This window comes from Sciurus vulgaris (genome assembly GCF_902686455.1).
Source record: "Sciurus vulgaris genome assembly, chromosome: 12".
Classification (NCBI taxonomy): Eukaryota; Metazoa; Chordata; class Mammalia; order Rodentia; family Sciuridae; genus Sciurus; species Sciurus vulgaris.
The window spans coordinates 113,178,424-113,201,431 of NC_136473.1; the positions used below are offsets into that span (position 1 = coordinate 113,178,424).

A 23,008-nucleotide genomic window follows, 5' to 3' on the forward strand; every position below is an offset into this window, starting at 1 on the left:
TCCTCTGCTGATAAGGCAGTGATTGAAAGAGATCCAAAGAGATGAAGCCAAGAGGCAGGAGCTACACAGGGGACGAGAGGGACAGGAAGGCAGTAAGCCCAAAGGCCCTGAGGTGGGGCGGCAATCAAGAGCACCTCAAAGGACCCTCGAGCCCGCATTTTGAAAGCGGGGACGTGAGGCGTGCTCAAGGCATAGTGAAGCTGAGCTGGAGCTCAGATTTGGAGTCGCAAATGTTCCAGATGACAATGAACCACGTGTTTATGTTTCAGGATCCTGTCTTAGGACAGTCCAAGGCCCGCCAGAAGGTCTTATCTTGCTTGTCAAATCAGCTGGTTTGAAGTGGTGGTGTGGTGTGTGCTGTGGAGCAGGGATCTGACTGCAGCCCAGCTCCTGCTCTGATCAATGAGCTGCATCTTTTGCTTGAGAGAGAGAGAGAGAGAGAGAGAGAGAGAGAGAGAGAGAGAGAGAGAGAGAGAGAGAGAGATGGAGAGAGAGAGAGAGAGAGAGAGAGAGAGAGAGAGAGAGAGAGAGAGAGAGAGAGGAGAAGAGGAAGAGAGAGAAAGACGAGGAGGAGGAAGAGGAGGAGGAAGAGCGGGGGGGAGGGGGCAGGAGGCAGTGGGGGTGAGGGCTGGTGGGGCTTGGCGGCCGCGTACCTGCCACCCTGAGCAGAGGTGTGTGCCCTGCGTCCGTCTTTCCAGGAGCCCTCCTTGTGAGTGGACACTGGAGGAGAGTCACCTCTGCCACCTGCCTGTGTCCCACCTTGGTCCTGCTCTCACACGGCACACAGTGTGCTTTGACGCCAGAGCCCAGACGGTTCTGAGAGCCACGCACATCCCCTCAAAATTTCCTGGGAAGGGGACTGAAAACAAGGAGTTCAAACTCCTAGTGTTCATTAGAATTCAAGTGAATCCTTGAAACGGCAGCTGCCTAAGACCACCAGGGGTGGGTGTTCCCCAGGCACACACCTCTTCAGAGCTGTGCCCACAGCTCCCTGAAGCAGGGAGAAGGGGTGGCAGGGTTGACCAGTCAGCTCACCAGCCCAGGCATCTCCCCGCCTGAGGTCAGCCGGCAGGGTGACTGGAGGTGTTTTCTCTGCCTGCCCCAAGGGCTGGTTTCCTTCCAGGCCTCTAGAGCCAGAGTCTGAGAGCTGGGGGGAAATCCCTTCCAGCTCCCTGCCCTCCTACCCTCCAGCAAACGCAGTCCCCTGATTCACCCAGCAGCTACCTGGTAGTTTGAAGATCCAAGCTTGGCGGCACTAGGAAGGTAGTCTTAAAATAGAAAGGCAGCTGATGCAGAGCAGGGGCAAGATGGAGGAAGAGTGGCTGGAAAAATCAGGAGAAAGAACAAAATGCTTTGGGTAGAGCAACCTTCAGGTTTAGAGAGACCTTGCACCCACCTGGGCAGGAGGTGAGGGAGCCGCCTCATGCCTTTGCAGCCATCCGCCACCAGGGCGCGCTCAAGATCACAGCAATGCCCTGTGCAGCTGGAACCTTGGCCAGGGGCATTCTGGGAAAGACTTGGACAGAAGGAATTTCAGCAAAATATTTGGGGATTATGCTTTCCAGGGAGGACACTGAGGAGGGAGTTTCTGGATGCCACAGCCAGCAGGACTCACTGGGTCAGGGGCCTCTGAGGAGGGGGCTTTGCCAGCACCGAGGTGCCTGTGCCCAGGGTTCCTTTGTTCTCAGCAAGGACATGTGGGCCTCCCTCCTCCTCAGTGCCTCCAGCCTCTCTTCCCTCCCTTGCCACCGTCCAGGGCTGCTGGGCACTGCGGGTGCCCTTGCTGCCAGCAGCTCCCTTTGGGCCCACCCTTCTGACCCAGGTGGCTCCTCTTCTCAGCCCAGTTACAGTGTTGCCCGCTGAGTCAGGTTTGAGAGCCAGTGCTGCGGCCAGGCCAGGGGGCTTTCGGAGAGGCCTGTGAGGGTCCACTCTCTCAGCAGGCCTCAAGGGGCGCTGCGCTGCATTTTTTCTGGCTTCCTTGGTCTGGATGTCTGGGCAGGGGACTGTCGGAGGGTCTGTAGGAGGAATGAGTGGGCCTGCGTGCCGCAGCCACAGAGGCGGCTGGGAGTGCAGGGTCACAGGTCAGGGCGGAGAGTGGTGCCAGGGCCTGCCAACCTGGTGCCTCCACATGCTCCCTGCAGGTCGGAGGACCAGCCTTCCAGGCGGCTGCTGGGCGCTGTGACCCCTCGCTTAGCCCATGGCTTAGCCTGGAAAGGGGCCCATCAGCAGGGTGGTGAGGACACAGCCCTCCAGTCGGCCTCAGGCTGGGTATGAAGGCGAGTTGAAGAGGCACAACACTGTGGAATGGGTAACCGCACAGGGCGAGGGGCACTGCGCTGGGTCTGCTGTGTCCCCCACAGGCATGTGTTGGAGACTTGGCCCCAGTGTGGCCCCCTGAGGAGTGGTGGGCGTTTGTGAGGGGGGCCTGGGAGAGTCCCTTGCACCCCAAGTGGGCTGTGGGACCCTGTCTCCTACTTCATTGCTGGCCATGAACTTCCTCTGCTCCCCCACCTGCTCCTGACAGGACGTGCTGCCCCTGCCCTGCGCTGAGGTCCAAAACCAAGGGGCCAGTTCGTCATGGACAAAACCTTCAAAGTTGGGAGGCCACAGGAGCCTTTCCTAGGAGTCGGTCCACCTCGGTGTTCGATGCAGCAACAGGAGCTGACTCACGCACCTAGCTCCTCATGGCCCTGCTACCTGTAGGGCTGGGGACAGAGGGCAGCCCTGGCGGCTGAGAGTAATGGAACCTCTGGGCGCGAACCCGGACCTAGACCTCTGCCAGGTGGTGCAGCGCTGGCGAGCATGTCTCCCGGGGGCACGGAGCTGGCTCTGCAAGTCCTGGGGAAGGCGCAGTGGCTGTCAGGGGAAGAAGCACTCTGGGGTGCTACTCAGAGCAACGGGGAGAGGGCGGGAGGTCCAGAGACACAGAGGCCTAGGAAAGGTAAGTCCCTCTGCCGCCCTCTTCACCCTCGCCTGGCAAAGCTCCGCAGAGCACAGGATAGGCTCAGAGCTGAAAGAACGGTGACGACTACAGTGTGCCAGGCTGGCCCCGCAGCAGGGGTCGGCGAGGAGGAAGTAAGCCCTCACCACTGGTTTTCTTTTCCTTTTTCCCTTTTTTTCCTTTCTTTTTTTTTTTAAAGAATAACAAGATTTGTAACGAACCACCAAGATGTTAGACTGCCTTCCTGGGCTAATGTGGCTTCCTTTCTCGTTTTTACCGTGAAACAGAAGGCGGGAGCGGCCAGCGAGTCCTGAGGTCTGGGCCGACCTCCGCAGCTGGGAAGCCTCGCACACCGGACAGCGGCCGCCCTCTTGTGGACACCTGCAGTTCTGCAGTGGGGCATGCCCTGCCCCAGGTAGGTGGTGGCTGGCCAGTTGCACCTGCCCACAGGCACCCAGGGTGGGCAACTGAGAAGGGCGAGCTCGACCCTCCCGGGCAGATGAAGGAGTTCTCAGTGCTGGGTCGGGTCTGAGGAAGCACGAACCTTCCCGCAAAAGGAGTAAAGTTGTCGACAACGTCCTATTTGGCCAGTCACAGCCCCTAAAGCTGAAAGATCAGCTGTGACATTGTCACTGGGCACTTTGGACACAGGTCGGTGATACTTTTCTGTAAAGTGCCGGATCCTAGGTATCTTGGGTTTTGGCCACAGAATGGTATCTTCTGCACTGTGCTGGTGTCGATCAAGAGCAGCCTTAGGTAGCGACTCAACCAGGGTGTGATCGTGTTCCCACAAAGCCTTACTGCAGGTACTAACATTTAAATCTTGTATGATTTTCACTTCTCATGAAGTATTCTTCTTTAGATTTAAAAAAAAAATATTTCTAAATATTCTTTCATTGTTTTATTTGTTCTAGTTAGTTAAGCATGGATTTTTAAAACTGGAAGACCCGATCTCAGCTTGCAGGGTGTGCAAAAGCCAGCACCTGGATGGGTGTGGTGTCCGGCTGCCACTGCTGGAGCTGGACTGAAGGTCTGGGCAGTGAGCCCGCTGGGTGCTGTGAGTGCAGCCACCAGGAGTTTCCACGCCACTCACCACCTGCCACCTCCCAGAGGCCACGGGAGGACGCACGTGCAGGATCCACCTCACTGGTCCAGGAGGGGCCTCTGCTTTGTGGGTCCAGGGGTTTCTGTGGGAGAAACTCTGCCCTTTCCCTCGGTGGACAGAGACGCTTGTTCTCTCTGAGGTTCCTCGTGGTGCTGACAAGCCCGAACCTGCCCGTCCAGGGAGGGGCACGGGTGAGCAGCGGCCCTGCGTGTCTCCGAAGAGCAAACCTGCCCTGGAAACAGGCTGGTGTAGCAGGAACGCGGTCACTTCTAAAAGAAGCTGCACCTGTGCCGTGGTTTCCCCTCCACACTTCATCTCCTTTTTTTCATGGAGAGTTAAACCTGTGAGCTGAAGATTGAAAGGGAGAGGATGAGTATGAGGAACTGTGAAGGATCTAAATGGGCCTTTTGTGAAAATAAAAATGGAGACAATTCCGGACGGTGGTAGATTTTGGATTATAAAGTGGGACGGGAAGTTTACCTTGGTGTTTCCCTGGATGTGCCGACAGCTCTGGAAGGACTGTGGGACCCAGCACTGGGATCGTGGCCTGGAAGGAGTGCTCAAGTCCGTGGCTTGCTAGGCAGGGCGGGCAGGGCGGGCTGCAGGGGGCTCGGCTCGGCCTCGGTATTCCCTGGTCTCCAGGCTGTCGTTGCCCGCCTTTCTCTTTCCTCGGTCAGCAGGCCTGACCTGCGACTTCGAGGACACAGCTCCCGGACACAGTTCTGGGTGTTCTGCAGCACAGGGGGAGGCTCCCAGAGAGGGGGAGACGCTGCGATAGGGCTGTGCAGCTGCAAGGGACGCTCAGAGGGTGCCAAGTGCCCTGGGCGGGCACAGAGGCGGGTCTTCCATGGCAGGAGAAGGACCAGGGACACAGCCTGTACCCAAGCAGGAGAGGGGCTGGGGAGCGTCCCTGCTGGGGTCCACTGTGGGGCTGTGGACTGGAGCCCCTGCCAGAAGGGAGGGTGGTCCCGGCTGCGCTCTGGGGCTGGGGCTGGTGCTGCTGCTCCTCCTTCAGTGACTGCTGGTCTATCCAGGGAGGCTCTGCGAGGCGCATGCTGCTCCAGGGGGCGAGAAGTGCCATCCGCCCCCTGCCCGGGGGAGAAGGTGAGCCTGTGGTGAGTCAGAGGGGCAGCCCGAGCCCCTGCCCGGTGGGAAGAAAGAGGAGACGCTGAAGAAACTCCATGGCCGTTCTCCCCCCACCCTGCCCAGATGTTCTGGAAGACTCTGGCTGAACTCTGGGCCACACCCGTCCCTGTTCCTGGCAAGCGTGGCAGGCTGGACTACCCAGCCTTTAGCCACTGCGGGTGCGGACCCGGGTCGGGGCGCGAGGGCCGGGGGCTGCCTGGAGTGGGCAGGCACCTGCAGGCCAGCCTCCTGGAGTGCAGGGAGGATGGCAGCAAAGGTGTGGCCGCCGAGCCCGGGCCCCTCCCAAGGGACAAGGCAGCTTCAGCTGACAGCAGGGTGGGTCTCTCCACTGCATACGGAATCAATGAGATAATAGCTCTGGAAACCCTTGGAAAGCCGCCGCTCCCCACTGCACCCCATCCTGCCCTCTCCTCCTGTGCCTCTGCTACTGTTCCCAATCCTTCCTTTCTCCTTGACGCGTAGGGAGCAGCTGTGCCCGAGTGGCCGGCCCTCTTACCTTCAGCCCTGGATTTCCACTCATGCTGAGTGACAGTCCGGGGTCCAGGCCCCTCCGTCCTCCTTGGGGTTCGGCAGCCTCACGGAGACCAGCCGCGGCTCCTGGTTCTTTCCACCCCGGACCCTCAGGGCTCCCTGTTGCCTGAGGAGGGCTGAACTCCAAAGCCTGGCAGGCAGACCCTGGAGCCCTACTCCCTGCGTCCTTAGCACCTTGGTCCTACTCAGCCCCTGGCCTCTGCCTGGAGTGTCTTCTTCACCCCCACCCCAAAACTTTTCTTCTTTGAACTTCCAGGGTCAAGGGTTGTGGGTAAATTATTGCTGAGATATGAAAAGAGGAAATGGAATCAGGTTTCAGATGCAGCAGAGCCTTTATTTTTTGTGATCTTATTAATATATTCATGCAGCAAATATGTATTTTGCACAAGGCACTAAGCCCAGGGTTGGGGCGGAGAGTTCACTGGGATTCACTGCTCACCTCGCTGGGCGCAGGGGCCCTGGGCTGGGAGAAGAAAGGCAAGCTTTCCTTTGTGTTCACCCAAATAAACCCACAGTCACAACTCTATTGGTGCAGATACAGCTGCCACATGCTGGTTTTCCTTTTTGTCCTTGCTACTGGGAAGCTCAGAGGCAAATTTGAATCTCAGTCTCAGCACTCATTGCTCCTTCACATGTTCACACATAGCAATTGCAAGTGTGAAGTGCTGTTACTCATGTCACTCAGTTTCTGCCCTCAAAGTCAACTATCAGCTTTCATAGTCAACCTCTCAGCATTATCTGTTTTCTGTTTCCTTCATTCTGTAGTCCTGTTTCATTGATTTGTTCAATGCCATTTGTTTTCTGTTTGCTAAGGTTCTTTTCAGCAGAGGTGGGCTGCAGTCAGTGTGTCCAGCGCCGCTCACCAGGGTACGGGTCTGAGCTCCCTGCCGTCAGCTCCATTCCATACCTAGTGTCCCAAAGTCAGGAAGTGTAACTGGTGCACAGTTTGATGCCACTGTGACACAGTTTGGTAGGATTCGATTTTTTCTGTCTTGACTTGAAAGCCCAGAGTGACCTTTAACATCCTATCACAATCCAGATATCAGCCCCAGGTTATAATTTCAGGGGGAGATTTGCTTTTTGATTCCCAGGATATAATCTTAATTTTTGGAGGGGTGCCAGGGATTGAACTCAGGAGCATCGACCACTGAGCCACATCTCCAGCCCTGTTTCGTATTTTATTTAGAGACAGGATCTCACCGAGCTGCTTAGTGCCTTGCTGTTGCTGAGACTGGCTTTGAACTCTGGATCCTCAGCCTCCAGAGCTGCTGGGATTACAGGCATGTGCCACTGTGCCCAGATAATTTTAATTTTTAAAAAATCCATTTCAATGTTGATGGTAGTTATCAATCCCCTCAAATCCTAGGGGAGGCATGTCATCAACAATTAATGACAACAACTGGGTTAACGTAGCGATTCACCAGGTGTATCCTCCGGACGCCAGTGTGTCCTTTTGTGGGTAGGGCCTTGCGTGGCTTAGTGTTCTGGGGGTGGAGTGCAGCGGTGGGTCCTGCCTTCCTGGAGACCCGGAGGAGCCGGTCTTGCTGCCACCGGGCGAGGGGCTCTTTCCTGCTGTAGCCAGCGCTTTTTCCCTCTGGCTGCCTCTGCCGGGACAGGGCTCCTCCGAGGCTTATTCCAGCTGCCGGGGTAGCGAGCTCTCCCTCACTCTGACTTGAGATGACCAACTTTAAAGTCATTCTTGGTCAGTCTTAGAGGTTCCAGACCGTGAGTGATCAGATGAGAGAGCAGATCCAGGTGGGGACCAGCCAGAGCAGAACCATGGACCTCGTGGCCGGAACACAGAGAGGAGAGGGGGTCCCCACAGGCATGCCCCAGTGGCCCAAAGACTCCACCCTCTTAAATTGTACTGCCAGTCCCCATTATGTGACACTCCAGGGATGCACCAGGCTTCAGCCAGGGCGCCAGTGCCCTGCTGGCCAGGCATCCAGGGCCTCTGTCTAACCCACCTGGGCATCTACTGAATGGCAGCCAAGGTGTGGTGGGAGGGACTCTGCCTCCCTCCTCACAGACCTCCCTGTTTTAGAGCCTGGAGTTCGTTCTTCATGCCCATCCCCATTATTTCCCGGTTTCTGGTGTTTGGTGTGAAATATCACATGTCGATGCCAAAGGTAGGCTATGTCGGGGAGCCCGGGAGCAGGGGCTCCTGCAGGAAGCTGCTCTCCAGGGGCTGCTTAGGGAGCTCCTGGGAGTGTTTAAAACATGTCGTCTTGGCTCGTGCCTGAACCGAGAGCAAGACACATGACCCAGTGCCAAGGGCTGTTTTCAGTTCAGGTCAGCTCAGTCCAATCCAGGAACATCCTCTGGGTACCGTGGCCTGAGTGAGTCCTGGGGCTGCAGAGAGCTAAGCCCTGCTCTGGGTGCTCACCCAGTCCCATGTCATCCAGCAGAGTAAATCCTTCAGCCCTCACTCTGTCCCTCTGGCTGCGGCAGGCATTGCATGGATCGTTCTGTTTAACACACACGGAAAGGCCTCAGCAATTTCCTCGGTATCCGACGGAGAGACTGGGACTCGGGGAGACTAAGAACCTCGGCTAAGGCTTGAGACTGCTACTCAGGTGGCAGTTCCGGGTCAGCCTGAGCCAGGGCCCACCCTCTTAACGGGCTGCAACGTCAACTCAGTCTGTAGGGCACAGCCGCCTGGGCAGAAAGCACCCCAGCTCCAGCGATGGCTGCTACCCTTAGATGCCAACCTCTGCCTGGATGTGGCACGGCAAAGCCAAGGTGATTTTCACTGAAAGCTACCGCCGCTCTCCTTGTTCACAGGAAGGCGGGTGGGAGCCAGGGAAGGTGTGAACAGTGAGGTGACCAGATGGACCTTTAGCTGTTCCTCATCCCTCTCTGTTCTGCCACCGTCACTGAGCAACATCCTGGGCCTCCCCTAAGGTGCGGCGGTTGAACAGCTCAGGCCACACAGCTGAGCTGTGGTCGCTGGGTCTCCCTGGTAAGCGCAGACTGTGCTGTGCGCTGGGGAATCCCAGGTGGGCCTGACGGGGGTAAGCTGCTTACAAGCTCACGGTGCGGTGGGAGACAAAGTGGGCATACAGGCAGTTCTACTGCCAGGTCCGAGGACTATGGAGCTGTGAAGAGCACCTTGGTGAGCCCGGAAGGATCTCTCCTGTCGAGGGCTGTGCTGCTGTGCTGGGAAGAGAGCCTTGCCCGTAACTAGGGAGCAAGCCACCTGCACCACCTGGCTCCCCTTTCTCTAGCTGCTGGGTTGGGACATCCCCCTCACCCCAGAACAGGTGAGGTGCCTGGTCCTCCAACTCTGTGGAGAGATCCGAATGTTAGCACAGGACCAGGGGCCTCACGGGAAGAGAATCCAGAGGCCAGGGGCGGGCAGTAAGCATATCCCCCACTCCTAGTCCCTGGCCGTCCCTGCTAGAGTGCTGCTGTCTCCAGCCAGGCAGCGGTGTTTCTGCTTCTTTTCCTCTTGCTCGAAATGCACTTTGACATTTTTTAACAAATAACACAATTTTCCCTTTGTGTTTCCCTTAATAAGACACAGAAATGAGAGCAAGAAAAGGAAAGTAGAAAAATATGTTCCCGTCATCTCCACTCTGCAGCAGGATAATCTGTCCCCTCCCTCTCTTCTTGCCTCCCTCCAAATATCAGGCTCTATCTCCTCCATCTTCACCCCTCTCTCCAAATCCTGGCTTCTCTGTTTTCTGCTGTAGAAAGGGTAACTTTGTAGCTGGTCCCCAGTTTACAAGGCTCCTGCACAGAGCCCCGAGGATCCTGTTTGCTGGCACATGCCCTTCTCTCTCCAGCGGGGCAGCTTCTGGACCAACCTGGCAAGGGCACCATGTTTCCTCCTTAGAGTGAAGTACAAGGCCAAGATGTAATCCCTGGGTCTCTGGGAATCTGCTTGAAGTTACAAGTTTTCCCTGTATTTAAAACAGTCACCTATCTCTTAGCAGGGATAACTGCAGGTTTCCACTTGTGTCCAGACACCTGTTGTACAGATGCACTGTGGCAGAGAGGTGCCCATTGGCAGCCCAGGCAGAAGGGCACTGAGGAGGTGTTGTTAGTTATATAACATCTGAGTCAACTGCAGCCATTTCAAATGGTGACACAAGAAAGGAGATGAGGCCCTGAACACACCGCTGGCAGGTTACCACAGGTCTGGGTGCCCTTATTTACCAGGGGCTCAGAAAGCCTGGATCAGGTTCAGAGAAGAATGGACAGGGCAGCGTGGGCAGCTCCACCCTGGTCTGGAGGCCTCTGAAGCAGGACTTGGCTCTCTGGAAGGCCAGTCCCTGAGTCTCACTGGACCAGAGATTCTGACCCCACACAAACTGAAGGGCTGGGCCAGGCAGGCTGGAAGGGAGCTTTCCACTTGAGCAGCATGACACCTGGGGTCCCTTCTGAAGCCTGCTCACCTCACCCATGACTGCTCGGGGCTTTGTAGTAAGAGGGAGAATAGGCTTGCTCCTCATAAAGGCCTTCTGAACAGAGCTGGCTCTGTGACATCTTCTTTAATTAAGGAGGCAAAACATCACATTTGAATTTAAAATGGAAATGCATGAGGGATGTGGCCAGGGTGGTCCACTTGTCCACCTGTCCACTGTCCTTGCCAAGTCAGTCCTGGTAGAGTGGGGTTCAGGGTTCACAACTCATAAGAGGAAATGCCAAGTGAAGCTGTGAACTGGTCTAGACCCAACAGCCAGGTCTCCACCGATGGACACCACGTGACCCCCTCCAAGGATCTGCTGGCACTGTTCTGGGCGCTGGCCAAAGTCAGTCAGTCTGCTTTCACAGCCCCTCGGAGTGGGGCCTTGCACAGGGTGAAGCCCTCCGTTCCAGAGAGGAGGCCTTGGTGTCCCCGGAAGTGAACCGATGGCCTGGACCCGGTGGCAGAGCTGGAAATGGAGCCGAGGCCCTGAGCCTGGCCCCAGGGGCTCCCTGATTGCTGAGATACCAGCCCCCAACCCCCCGCCCATCACATACCCGCCTGGCTCTGCACTGAGAACAGTTGGGCTAGAATGCGACCAGGAGACAGCCCCACCCTGAAGCGTCCAAGCCTCCGGGGAAGCACATGCCCACCGCACACGTGTCTTCTGGAGGAGAATCGCTGCAAAGATTTGGGTCTCAGATCAAGAGAGAATCTGTCCGCTTTCAGGACACTCACTGAGGATATTTCTTACAGCTAGTTAAACATACTTCATAAATTAAAGACCGTTAGTGAACCAGAGCTCCAGAATATTTGAAAATATTCCTTATGGTGGTATTTGTTGTATTCCATTTCCTTTTGTCAAATTTTTACATATTACCTTAAGAACACTCATAGTTATATGAATGCATGTTTGTGTTATACATTCTACATATCTATCATACATAGATATTATCAAGTCCTGCTCTATCTGGGGTGGCAGAGAGCACAAAGGTTGGGTGTTAGGAGACATGCCACCTGCCATCTGGGCAACAGGAGAGAAATCGCCCAGCCATACTAAGCCCCAAAGATTCATCTGCAACAATAGATAAAACTCTTTGTTCTGCTTACCTCACAGGTTTGTGGTAGAGATCAAGCAAAATCCTGTGTGAGAAAACCCCCCTGTGAGGCATATGACAGCCCTTTCCCTTGCTTCTCTGAAGTCACATTCAGTGTTTGGCTTGTGTCCTTGGTAGACAGCACGTATAATGGCAAGGGGATGTGTGTGTGTGTGTGTGGGGGGGGGTCACTGCTACTAAGTACCTGGAAGCAACTTGCTACCAGTACTTAAAAAAAGAAAAATAGAAAATGATCCTTTCTTGGAGAAGGCAGTGCAGAACCCTGGCTATGTGGCTTGTCTTCTGCTCGGGGTCACAAGTGCCTGCGGACTCTAGTTGAGCTTAGGAACTGAGGGTGACCCAGAGAATCCCATTGCATTGGACCTGCCTGTGGCATTCAGGGCTCAGGACAGGAGTTTCAGTCTCTCTGCCCTATTCCTTCCACCTGTAGTGTTGAGAGTTTTGCTTTCTCCAGCTCATAGGGCTCCTGCAAAGATCAAATGAATTGACTGTGTAATCAGGTTTGGTGCAAAACGTTCAATACCTGTTAGTCAATGCTGTCAGCTATTTACTGAGCCGCTTGGGGCCGGCACTTCCTGGGATACAAAGACCAGCAAGAGCTCTCTCCTGCTCCTAGGGAAGTGGAGTTGTCACTGTAAGCTAAAGTTAGGAGGTATAGGGACATAGCTGACTTGCCTTGCGGTGTGTTCTGAATTCGCCTCTGGGAGTTTGTCCCACTGTCTCTCCTGGGACCCTGTTCATGGTTTGCACATGGGCCCTAGGCTTCTGGACGGTTCTTGATGTGAAACAGTGAAGGGGTTTTGAGCCTGAAGTAAGTTGGGAACTTGTGGGAGCCCCTACGTGAGGAAGGAAGGTCAGGGAGCTCAGCATGCTGGGGCCAGCAGTCACAGGGGCAGAGTCCTAGGTGCTTCCCAGGCCAGCGGGTGAGCCTTTCCCTGCAGTTACCACTTGCTCTACTGACTGAAGAGCCACCGGGTAACCAGGCTGCCCGCACGGCCCCGGCCCCGCAGGCGCGATCTCCGAGAAGGCCCAGCCCCGCTCCCCAAGGTAGCGGTTACTCGTGGAGGGGAGGAAACTTTGCGTGTCCGGTAGGTTACAGCAACCGAGGGGCGCACCCGGCTGCGGCCACGAGGTGGGCCGCGCCGCCAGGCCGGGAGACCCAGCCGACCGCCCGGCCGCGGGACGCGCTCCCAGCCCCCCGCCCTGCGCACCCCACCCCCTTCCCTCCGCCGCGCACGCAGCGCCGCGGCCCCTGTCAGAGCCGCGGGATCCGCCCCAGAGAAGCAGGGCCGACTTGCACCCAGGACCTGGGCCTCCGCCTTCCCTCCTGGCTTCGGAGGAGCATCCGGCCCTCCCCTCCTCCTGAAGAGAGGCGCGAGCTGACCGGACGTCCCGAGAAGGCCGGCTGCTCCTGGCCACGTCCCGGCCCGGCCCGGGCGCGCGGAGGAGCAGAGCCAGGGGCAGGCGTTCGCTCCGGCTCTCTCCCCGGCGCGCCGCAGCCGGGCGGCTGCTCCGCCTGCAGCCTCGGTGGCGACGCCTTCTCCGCAGAAGCTTCCCGCGGCGTCCGCAACTTCCCTGCTCCCGGCACTGGGAGCGAGCTTGCCCATCAGGTAAGGAAGACGGCCGGTTCCGAGACTCCGGCGCGGGCGGGCGTGTTTCTGAAAGTTGATTTGAAATGCATCCAAGAGTGAGCTGGGCCAGCCGCGGCTCCTCCCCGAGGCGACTCCTTTGCTCCTGCAGACATTCCCGGCACTGGCCGACCGGCGGGAGGACCTCCCCGCGCGCCCCGCGCGCCCACTCCCGCGCGCCCCCCGGCAGAGCGCAGCGCCAGGAGTACGGAAGCAGGCGGGACGCTCCCGGAGTTCCTCACTCTGCCTCCCTTCGACCCCAGGCAGGTGAGGGCCGAAACGGGGTAGCTGGGACGCGGGCTGCAGACTCCGTGGTCCCGCGCGCCTGGGCCGGCCGCGCGAGGAAGAACACCCCCTCTGTTCATTTCATCACCCAGTAGCTGAGCTCCTGCAGAGACGTCCCTTGGGCGTACTTTAGTACAGGTCGGGGCGGAGTCGGTCTCGGGATGGGAGACCTGGGGACGGGATGGGGGCGGGGGTCAGGAGAAGGAGGAACGCGTTGGGGGCGGGGGCCTAAGTACATAACGCGTGGACTTCCAGCAGAATCAGCAGTCAGAGCCCTTCGCTGTGACTCGTCGCTCTCCTCCCACCCACATTTCCTCTGGCTGGTCTCTATCCCCCTGGCTCACTCTGGACACTCCCTCGGTACTCTCCCAGGAGTGCGGCGACTGCGGGCGCTGAATCCCAGCGGGCACCGACGCCAGGCGCATCCTTCCCTCTGCTCTACAGGTCCTCCTGGCCCGGCTCGAACATGCTGGACGGCCTGAAGATGGAGGAGAATTTCCAAAGCGCAATCGAGACCTCCGCCTCTTTCTCCTCGCTGCTAGGTGAGTTTTCAGTCCGTATTCCCCGAGCGCACCCTCTCACCGCCAGGCCAGGAGCTCTGGATCCCAGCTTACGTGACCCTGAGGGCCATAGGGGAGCTGGTGTCCCTTTTCATTCCCGAAGTGGAGCCCACTCCCTGCCTGCCTGTCAGTCCTTGCAAGTAGCCCCAACCGAAATAAAACCAGCAAGCCTCCCCGGGCCTCACGCCCGGGGCACCGAATTCCCCAAAGTCGCAAGGGGCGGGAGTTTGCTCGCAGGCATTTGAGTGGCAAGTGATTAAAAATACTCAGGGCTGAATTTTTAATCACGGAGTTGATCGACGGCTCATAAATGCCAGCCATTTCTCGGCGGCTTCGGGGAGCATCCCAAGTCCGAGGCCCGGAGCGCCCAAGTTCGAGGCGGTTTCTCACCCGCACCAACTCCAGCTCCAATTTTAGTCTTGGGTATGGCTGAGAGGCTTTTCCGGGCCGGTGGGCAGCGCAGCGCGGGGATTAGCCGGCGCTGCAGGGCCCTCGCCTCGGCTTTAATTAACTGAAGCTGGATCGCAGGTCCGGTGGGTTTCCCCAGGCCGCTCCTCCCCCAACCCCTTGCAGCCACCGCAGAAAAGCGGCGAGTCCAGGGTCTCGGGAGAGTGACACACGCGGGGCTTCAGGAGCTCAGTCCAGGAATTCTTACCATGGGTCTTCCCGCCCACCCCTGGTGCTTTTCGAGTTTGGGGAAAAGCGCGATTTATTTATTCGTTTATTAGCGGAGGTATTTTTCCTTTATCACTTAAACCCCTGGCCTCTTGCCCTTACTCGAACTGCTGGAGTGGGATGAAGGCAGAAGATGAGACGTTCGCGGGAGAAACATATACAGAGGAATTCCCCGGCCCCCCGCTCTCCAGACGGAACGAGATCTCGCACCTGCCCTCCTCGTTCAGCTTCCCTTTCGAGAACGCGGAGCTCTGCCAGCCTCGCAGAAGTACGAAGCCCGGGGCCCGCACTCTCCCGCCGGGAGCGCATGCGGACTTCAGTGCGCCGCGGGCGTCGCGTTTCGCCCGATGTCCTCCTCCCGGCCTTGGTTTGCTCCCAGCGCCCGAATCGTGGCCCGGGATGCCGAGACCCGGCAGGAAGAAGGTGGAGAGCTGTCTCGCAGTTCGACCCCTCGCCAGAGCGACCGGCCCCGCTTACAAGAGGCTGGCCGTCTCGGAAGGGAAAGGCGAGAGGAGCTTAGCAGGGAGATGGAAAAGGATCAGACCTTTGAGACACCACGCCCAAGGGTGTCCTAACGGCGGGGCAGGGCTTCTTCAAATATTGTCAAATGTGCCAACAAAGGCGGCCAAGTGTCGCTTCTGGAAAAAAGCACTCCGTCCCTCAGACTAGAGGAACAAAACACTAAAAGATCAGGGGTAGGACAGCGAATCCTTGACTGTGCTGAGTTGGTTCAGGGTCTTTTGCGCTCCCTGTACTGCTGTGGAGCGCGGACACTAAGCACCCTGGCCCCGAAGCGACTCTTTCTCTCCCTTCTATTTTGACACTTCTTACGGGAAAAAAAAAAAAAAAATGTCTGCAATTTGCACGTCAGCCAAGACTCAGAAGTTTGGGGTTCATCAGTTTGAACAATACTGAATTGGCCCCGGGCAAGATGGTATTTTTCGGTACCCACGAGACTTTTAGGAAGAAAGGGAATTTTAGTTTTTCTAAAAAAAAAAAAGAATACAATTGTATTTTAACAAAAGAAATTAAAATTGGTTTTAACTCATTCCGTTTAAAAAAAAAAACAGTAGGCACAGTGATTTAATGATTACGACGTGATAAACCTGGGAGCACAATTTTATTTGTTACCTAACTTTACAGGATGTGTGCACGCTTGCTCACATGCCTGGGTCTGTTTGATAATCAAAGGCCACTTACTGATGTCCGCCCCCAGCCCCCGCCATAATTTAGACCTTCCTACATAGTCCCTGTTTATTAGAACTGTCACTTGGTTTGATTTTTCCAAGTCTTGACTTGGCTGATTATTAGGGGGCCTTCTGGGGCGGAGGGTCGGGGATGGGGTGCGGAGCGATCACAAGCGGGTCTTGGCCGGGTGTGACCAGCCGCGCGGCTCACCCGCGGACGTCTGTTGCGGCTCTAGGCAGAGCGGTGAGTCCCAAGTCTGTCTGCGAAGGCTGTCAGCGGGTCATCTCGGACCGGTTTCTTCTGCGGCTCAACGACAGCTTCTGGCACGAGCAGTGCGTGCAGTGCGCCTCCTGCAAAGAGCCCCTGGAGACCACCTGCTTCTACCGGGACAAGAAACTCTACTGCAAGTACGACTACGAGAAGTAAGTGACCGCGCGGCCGAGCGCCGCCTCCCGCCCCCTGCGCGGGCGTCGGTGTGCTCTGGGACCTTGTCCCCTTTCACCCCAGCCTGCTCTGCAAGGCGTAGAGGTGCCGCCCGCCCAGACCTACAATTGCGGTTCACCGCAACCTGCACACTCCCTGGGGCTGCAGGGGTCTGCGCCAGTGCACGCAGCCACCAGCCGGCACCGCAGAAGCACGCGCGATTGCTTCCATTCTTGCTCCGCTCGTCTAGGTTTGAGTCTTCCCAGGCCCCTTTCTCGACCCCGCCATTCCTGGAGGCTACTCTCTGTGGACCTCTGACCCCTTCAAGTATGGTCTCCCCTGATCACTGGGGTGCCCTGTGGGCTGCCAGTGACCCGTGTCTCCTCGGTGGTTCCACCTTACCCAGGTGTCTGCGCCACCCTTGCTCCTGTGCGAGCCGTGAGGCTGTGCTGACCTCCAGGTTTCTGTCCCCCGCCCCCACACCCCCGTGCGCGTTTCCGCTCGAGTTTGTCCACCCGGGTCCCGACAGACCGGACTCGAAATGGCGCTGTTGAGGCTCTGAGCTGAGTGCGCAGCGTTTGCTTTTCCTTCTTCCAAGTCCTCCCGGCCGAGGAGTTGTCAGGCCAGAAGTTGGGACCTGACCTGAAGGCCCCTCCTCTGCCCCTCGGCCCCTCCGTAGCTCCGGTCCAGGCGAGCTTTCTGCCTCGCAACAGCGGGTTCAGTTCCCTGCTGTCCTGGGAGCGTTGTGTTTTGAGCGGAATGGGAGGCAGGTATTTAAGAGCTCCGGTGACCTGGAGTCTAGATTTCCGTAATGCCTAAGGGGCTGAGATGGGAGGTTTTTTTCTCTCGGGGGGCAGGCCCGGAGGAGCTGAGGAGTGAGGAGAGGGAATAGTTTTTTTTTTTTTTTTTTTCTCCCTGCAAAAATGATGAATCAATAGGGGCATTGGCTTCACAGGCTGTGGAGGGTTTGCATAAAGAAGAGTGGCTGAAACGGAGCTGTTTGTGTACGTCAGGACCAGTGTGTGACCACTGTGGATAGGCGTGCATTCTGCATTTGTCACTGTGCATAGAAGGAGAGATGGTGTGCCAGAAAGGGGGCTCCCGTCCCCTGAAACTCGCAGGGAGAGGCTGTGCTGGAGAGGTCCTAGCAGAAAGCTGGGAACAGCAGGAGTGCCTTCCTCTCCCAGCGCCTGGGCTCTGAGGTGTGATAAAACCCAGCCAAGTGACTAGATCGGTAACCGCTGCAGTGTTCCTTTGCCATAAAATGCTTGGATTTTATACCCCCATGTGGAGAGAACCCTAGGCACTTTTGTTGTTGTTTTGATGGGGTGATAACTTTACATTTCCAAGATCTAAAAAAAATACATTCTCAACTTTGCATGAGATGGACAACACAGAAATGTATAAAAAAAGTGAGAACTGTGATCATTCCATGGAGAGGTCTTTGTGGTGCACAGACTGAAAGAAGGCGGCTCATCTCTGTTCTTGGTTGTCTGTTTGTCTTCGGGTGTCTGAGGGAAAAGTATAGTTTTTAGGTAATTAAGCAGATTTTGCCCACACAGTTTCAAGTATCACCTTCAGATAAAGCGTCTGGCTGATTGCTCGATTTTTTTTCTCTTGCTTTTCATCTAAAGGTTTTGGCATTGTGCGGCCCGGATCTTTATCTTTCTGCTTATAGATTACTGAAATGTCCACATCCTTCAGGCACAACACTAGCAAATTCAAAAGTATTGGAGCTTAGGAAAGGATTTGGGATGTGAATTTCTATTCTGTTTGTTAAAAAAACCCACGAATCACAGAAGGCTGAAGGGTCAACACAGCTGTCTGGCCAGTCAGATCTTCTCTAAGGAAGTCGCCTGTGTCAAGAGGAGAAGAGACAGTTGTGAAGTACTTAACACAACAATGTCCCTCCTCTCAGCCCTCCAGGTCTGGCGGCGGTTTGGGCTTATTAGCCCATGAGGGTCCCTTCTCTCCTCACAAAGCTATTTCTGCAAAGAGAAAATTGCAGGGATCAACTTGCCAGCTGTTGGCCAGAACCAAGACTTTATAGAGGGGTGTCAGCTACATTGTTCAGCGAGGTGTTAGTGTTTCAATGCAGGGCTTGAGTTTTAATTTAAAAATATTTATTGAAACGTGGATGACCAAAATTGATTTCCTGTGGTCTTTAGGTTCTGGCACCCTATGCTATCAGTACTGGTCTGTGCTCAGCCCTTCAATTCCTTCTTAGATTCATTTATTCCTTTTAAATATTCCTTTTTCCTCCTCTATCTATCCCTCATCCCAATCCTATTCTTCTTCCAACAAAACAGGCTCTTAATGTACTTGATGATCTTAATGGTATTAGTGAGCATGGTATTGGCTGCAGAAGAGGTGGTCAAAAAATAGGTTCGGGACAGATTTCTTTATTCAGTAAGCTTTTACCCAGCTTCTGTGTGCCAGACACTGGGCCAGGCGAGGAGAGGACAATCAAAACACTCTCGGTACCTGCCTTCAGGCTGTGACCCAGCACCTTCTGCCTGTGCAGGACCAGGATTGGTTGACAGCTATCTGGAATGACCTGATATTTATCCTCATTAGGCTGCAACTCAATTTTAGCCTCTAACTGTCAATTTTAGTTATGAAGGAATCACAGAGAACCCTTTTTTTTCTCTTTATTACATTTATGAAAGTTTTGCTTTTTTGGTGGACCTCTTAAAATTCTGAGGCCCAGACATGGTCCATGGAAAGGAGGAGGGGATGGAAGTGACAGGGTGATGGTGGTGGTCCGGGGAGCGCTGATAACAAAGGCACACTCGGCAGCACCCTGTCCCTGAAATTCAGGAAGTTCACGCACTGTTCCTGTGCACTCCCGTGAAGAAACATCTGGGTAATGTGGTCTTGGGTGGCACTGGCACATGTGGTCTTGGTGTTCACAGAGGAGGTTTGCCGTGGTTATTTTACTCACTGGTGTGTTTCTGGCTGTTGGGCGAGTGTGCGTTGGACTCATCAGCTGTGGATCCGTGCTGTCAGGCAGCCACTTAAAAAGTGAGAATTCCTTTCTATCCACCAGTTGTTGCACCTTCATGATGTCAAACACCACATTTTTCTAATTAAAAAAAATGGAGTTGACAGTGGCATCTGGGACTCCGCCATTCATTTGAAACCTTGGATGTTGTACTAAGTATTTGTCTCGTACATTATGGCACCCTTAGGAATACTTTATCTTCTGATTACCCAAAACAAATAAGCACTTAGGGCCAGGCTGCAGAACTGATTTATGAACGTTGAGACTGGAGGCGACTTTTGTTGCTCCCAACCAAAGAAAAGTAACCGGTCGGATGGGAGGGCGGCGCTTGGGAAACGGACGGAGCCGTGCTCTCTGATACCAGCACTGGGACGCCATCGCCGTGGGTGCTCCGGAACTGGATTTGATTGTCCTGCAAGTTAGCAGACAACCCAAATATTTTCCAGCCCCAGAGATTCTATTTATATATCTGTTGTTCCCTATTTAAGTGATTCCTCTATGATCTGGTTTGTTTGGAGTTTTCCCTGAATTTGTTCCAAACAAATGCTGTAGCTGGGCTTCAGTCTGAGAGAGGAGACTGCTCGAAAAATGGGACCGTGGTGACAAATGGATAATTAAGCCTTCTGGAAGGGATCCCATTTTTAAATCGAGTTTATATTGTTGCTTTCATGTGCTTGGCGGCTCGGTGGGTCCGGCGGGGCCTCCCCCACATGTGAAGCTTTCAGTATCCCCGGACTGTGCTGGACACCCCGGGAGCCCTGTGCACAGCGTTGCTGTCCTCAGGCTGTTCTCGGCATCTAACTGCCCGCCTGTCAGCAGCCGCAGCCGTGCGGCCCTCTGCTCAGAGGCCCTGGACGTTCCTGCTCTGCCGTTTGAAGCAGACCAATTTTCCAAAGCAAGGGACTGAAGTGGGGAAAGTGGATGTCACACTCAGCTTTCTTTGTGTCTTTCTTTTGACCTGCTGGTTGGCAGCCCCGAGGAGAGAACGGCTTAGGTAATGCTCTGTGTTAGGATCAGTAATGAGCTAATTCTGCATTTTGTCAAGGTGGTGCAAGAGCTGTGTGTGCGAGGAGTTTGGTTTTATTACTGTGACGTTACTTGGAGATCAAAATTGGGCATGCAGTTACTCATAGAAGGAGCCAGCCGATGAAACGGCAGAGGCAATTGTTAGAGCTTTGCTCGACTTTATCTTTTGTTGGCCTGGCTCCTGGCACAATAGAATTTAAGGAATATAAAAATCAAACAGAGCAGGTAATAAATGGCTGTCTGTGTTGAATTGCAGGGGCTCAGTGCAGGGCGAGCACCGTCGCGGCCCTGCTGTTCTGGGGCAGTTGACTTTCCTCTTCCTTTCTGTTTAATTTTAGAGGGTGACTGGAAACATTCCCTGCTCTCTTCATATGTATGGGTCCCTGGAAAAGACTTTCTTGGAGTCTAAGACTTAACATTTTTGAAATAAATTTAGATAGCAGGAATAGATATGAGTAGTATTTTGGGAGGGCGTGCCAGCCATGGACATTGCTCTTTGAGTGTGCTCATGGAACTCCTTCCATCCTTACCTAAGTGGAACACGCTTTAAAAAGTGATTGGTGCAAGTCCAGTTTTATGTACTGTGGTGTCCTGACTAGGAAGTGGCTTTCTATATTCCAATTTCAGTGATAAGAACTTTTCTGATAGTTCCTTGTTGTTTTGCTTTTTAGTTTCATTTTTGTTTGTAACTTCTGTATCAACTGAAAAGCTATTATTAATTTCAGCAGGCCTTTCCATTGTTGCCTTCAATTCTGAGAAGGTCTGGGAGACAACAGGTTCTGTTTCCCTAATGAAAACAACTTCATTTATTAAATCATCGGCTAATTATTTTTTTATGGCCAAAGAAATTATTTGGGTAATAGTATTTAGAAGTGAGAAAAGAGATGAGCCTTTAAAATTCTTTATATTACCAGAGACTTATTAAATCTTTTTAGGGCAAATGCACATTTCACAATGCTGATTGTTGAATGTCATCATGTTCAAAGTGACCAGTATTGAATCATGTTAGGTTGATGAAGTGTAATTGTATAGTACTGGAAATGAAATGTGGGGGAATATGGAGTCCTCAGAACCACAGGAAGAAGATTTTAAAATAAATTCTGCCCTAACTATAAAATCTTAGCTCTACTTCAGTGTTTCTCAAAAATTAAAAAAAAAAAAAATCTTTTGGACATGGACTTTGAAATGTTTCTTTACATTTTCAGAGTGTGATTCTTAGAGAAACTGCCTCAGGGTGAGATGCAGAGGGTTGCTGTGTGGAGTGGGGCTGTCTCCCACCCTCTGTGAGACCTGGAAGGTGGGCTGCCTGCTCCCAGCCTGCAGGAGACTTCCCCTGAGGAGTACCTGTGTGTTTCCCCAAGATCTCTTAGGGACCTCCCGACAGCGTTCTTGCCAGCCGCCTTTCCAGACGGTGCTTGGAGGAGCTGATGAATTTAGGGACAGAGTGCAGAAAAGGTTCAGGGACAAACACCAGAGGGGACAGAGGAAACACCCCTTTCTCCATCATGCCCTTAGAACTGCCTCTTTCTGGGGCTCCTTAGGACTCAGGTTTCCTCCCTCGTTTCCTCGATGCCCGTGATAAGGGACATTGTAGTCGATTTATCGTAATTAGAGTTAGTTATGTTATCGTTGACCAATGTTGACTGCAGCTTTGCGTCTCCTTGTCATGTCTTAAGTAAAACCTAGCCAACTGCCTTGCTGAAATCAAGCGAACACCTTCCAAATGTCAAATTGTTATTTTAGTAAAGCCCAGTGATCTGTCTCTATATTTTTACTCAAGATGAAATTAATAAAATTGCTGTGGCCCTGGCATTAATTAGCAGGAGGATTAGAGCTATATGGGCTAAAAAGGAGGCGTAAACACTGTAATCTTGCTACATGTTTGTTTTCACACCACTGAAAATAAATAAAATGGGACTTAGGATAGGGATTAGGTTTCTTTTGGCACTGGATAGCAGATGCAAGTGGAATGCAGCAGAAACCCCGTGGTATGGCTGAAGACACTGGCAGGCCAGCAGGAACCCACCCAGCTTCCTCCTCTGCCGCCTAGGTGATCCCATGGGAATCGCCCCGTCCGCATAGTTAAAAAAGGACTGGGGGCCTATTTCTGTGCTGCTCTTTTCCTTGGTGAACGTGGTAACCAAGTCTGTGGTAGAGCTTGTCACCTGGCTGTTATGCACGGATTAGCTGGCCTTTAATGAAACCATTGCCAGATTCCCCATTATTGTTCCATAATGTCATAACAACTAAAAATACAGAGTGGACCATGCTTTTCCTCGGCCAGTAACTGAAGTCACAGGAGAGTCTGGCCTCTTCCAGCTTTTCATTATTCCAGTGTGGGGATCCTATTTTTGGAGAACAGCAAATATGTCTGGCTGTTCCGACTCTGTGGGCCTCCAGCATCTTGCCACACCATTGGATTGAGTTTTATCATTATTGTCCCATAACAGATGATCCCTGATGGATATCTGGCCACAGGGGATTGACCCGTCTTGCTTGATCTCCTTGTAAACTCTGTCCATACAAAAAGTATCACCAGCGTCCAGCTTTGCTAGGAGTGGGCCCCAGCTGTATCTAGACTTCGCGTCTGGTCCTGTGCTATTCTCCCTCCCTCTTACTCCCTGTGCCCTGTTCAATTCTGTTAATCTGACACTTGCAAGCATAAAATATTATTTAAACTCTGTCTTATCAAATTCTTAATCTTCTTCCCCTGGCCTTCCTTGTGGACTCTTAAGACTCCTGATTTTCTTACTTGGGGGAACCTGATTTGCCTTTTATGCACAAAACACTGTCCGTCATGGGGCCACCAGTTATGGGGTAGAGCCCATCTAAGTAGTTGATGGGTGATGTTCTCAGGTTCGTATGGTCCCATGATCACTGTCGTCACATGGCCATTTTGGGGACGCTGAAAATCTCTGTGAGTGTGTTGGCACTTAGTGGATCCTGGGTTATGTCCTCAGAGTGATG

General features: G+C 54.0%; 1 protein-coding gene across 2 annotated transcripts in view; it reads left to right on the forward strand.

Annotated features, from left to right (window-relative positions):
• Positions 1–12,926: 12,926 nt before the first annotated feature.
• LMX1A (LIM homeobox transcription factor 1 alpha) overlaps positions 12,927–23,008 on the forward strand; it is a 130,338-nt gene continuing 120,256 nt past the window's right edge. For both annotated transcript variants that reach the window (XM_079107945.1, XM_079107946.1), the window contains exons 1-3: positions 12,927–13,147; positions 13,610–13,707; positions 15,824–16,010. In XM_079107945.1, coding sequence (XP_078964071.1) covers positions 13,632–13,707; positions 15,824–16,010 — 263 coding nt within the window. In that variant the 5' untranslated portion in view covers positions 12,927–13,147; positions 13,610–13,631. The remainder of the gene's footprint in view (positions 13,148–13,609; positions 13,708–15,823; positions 16,011–23,008) is intronic.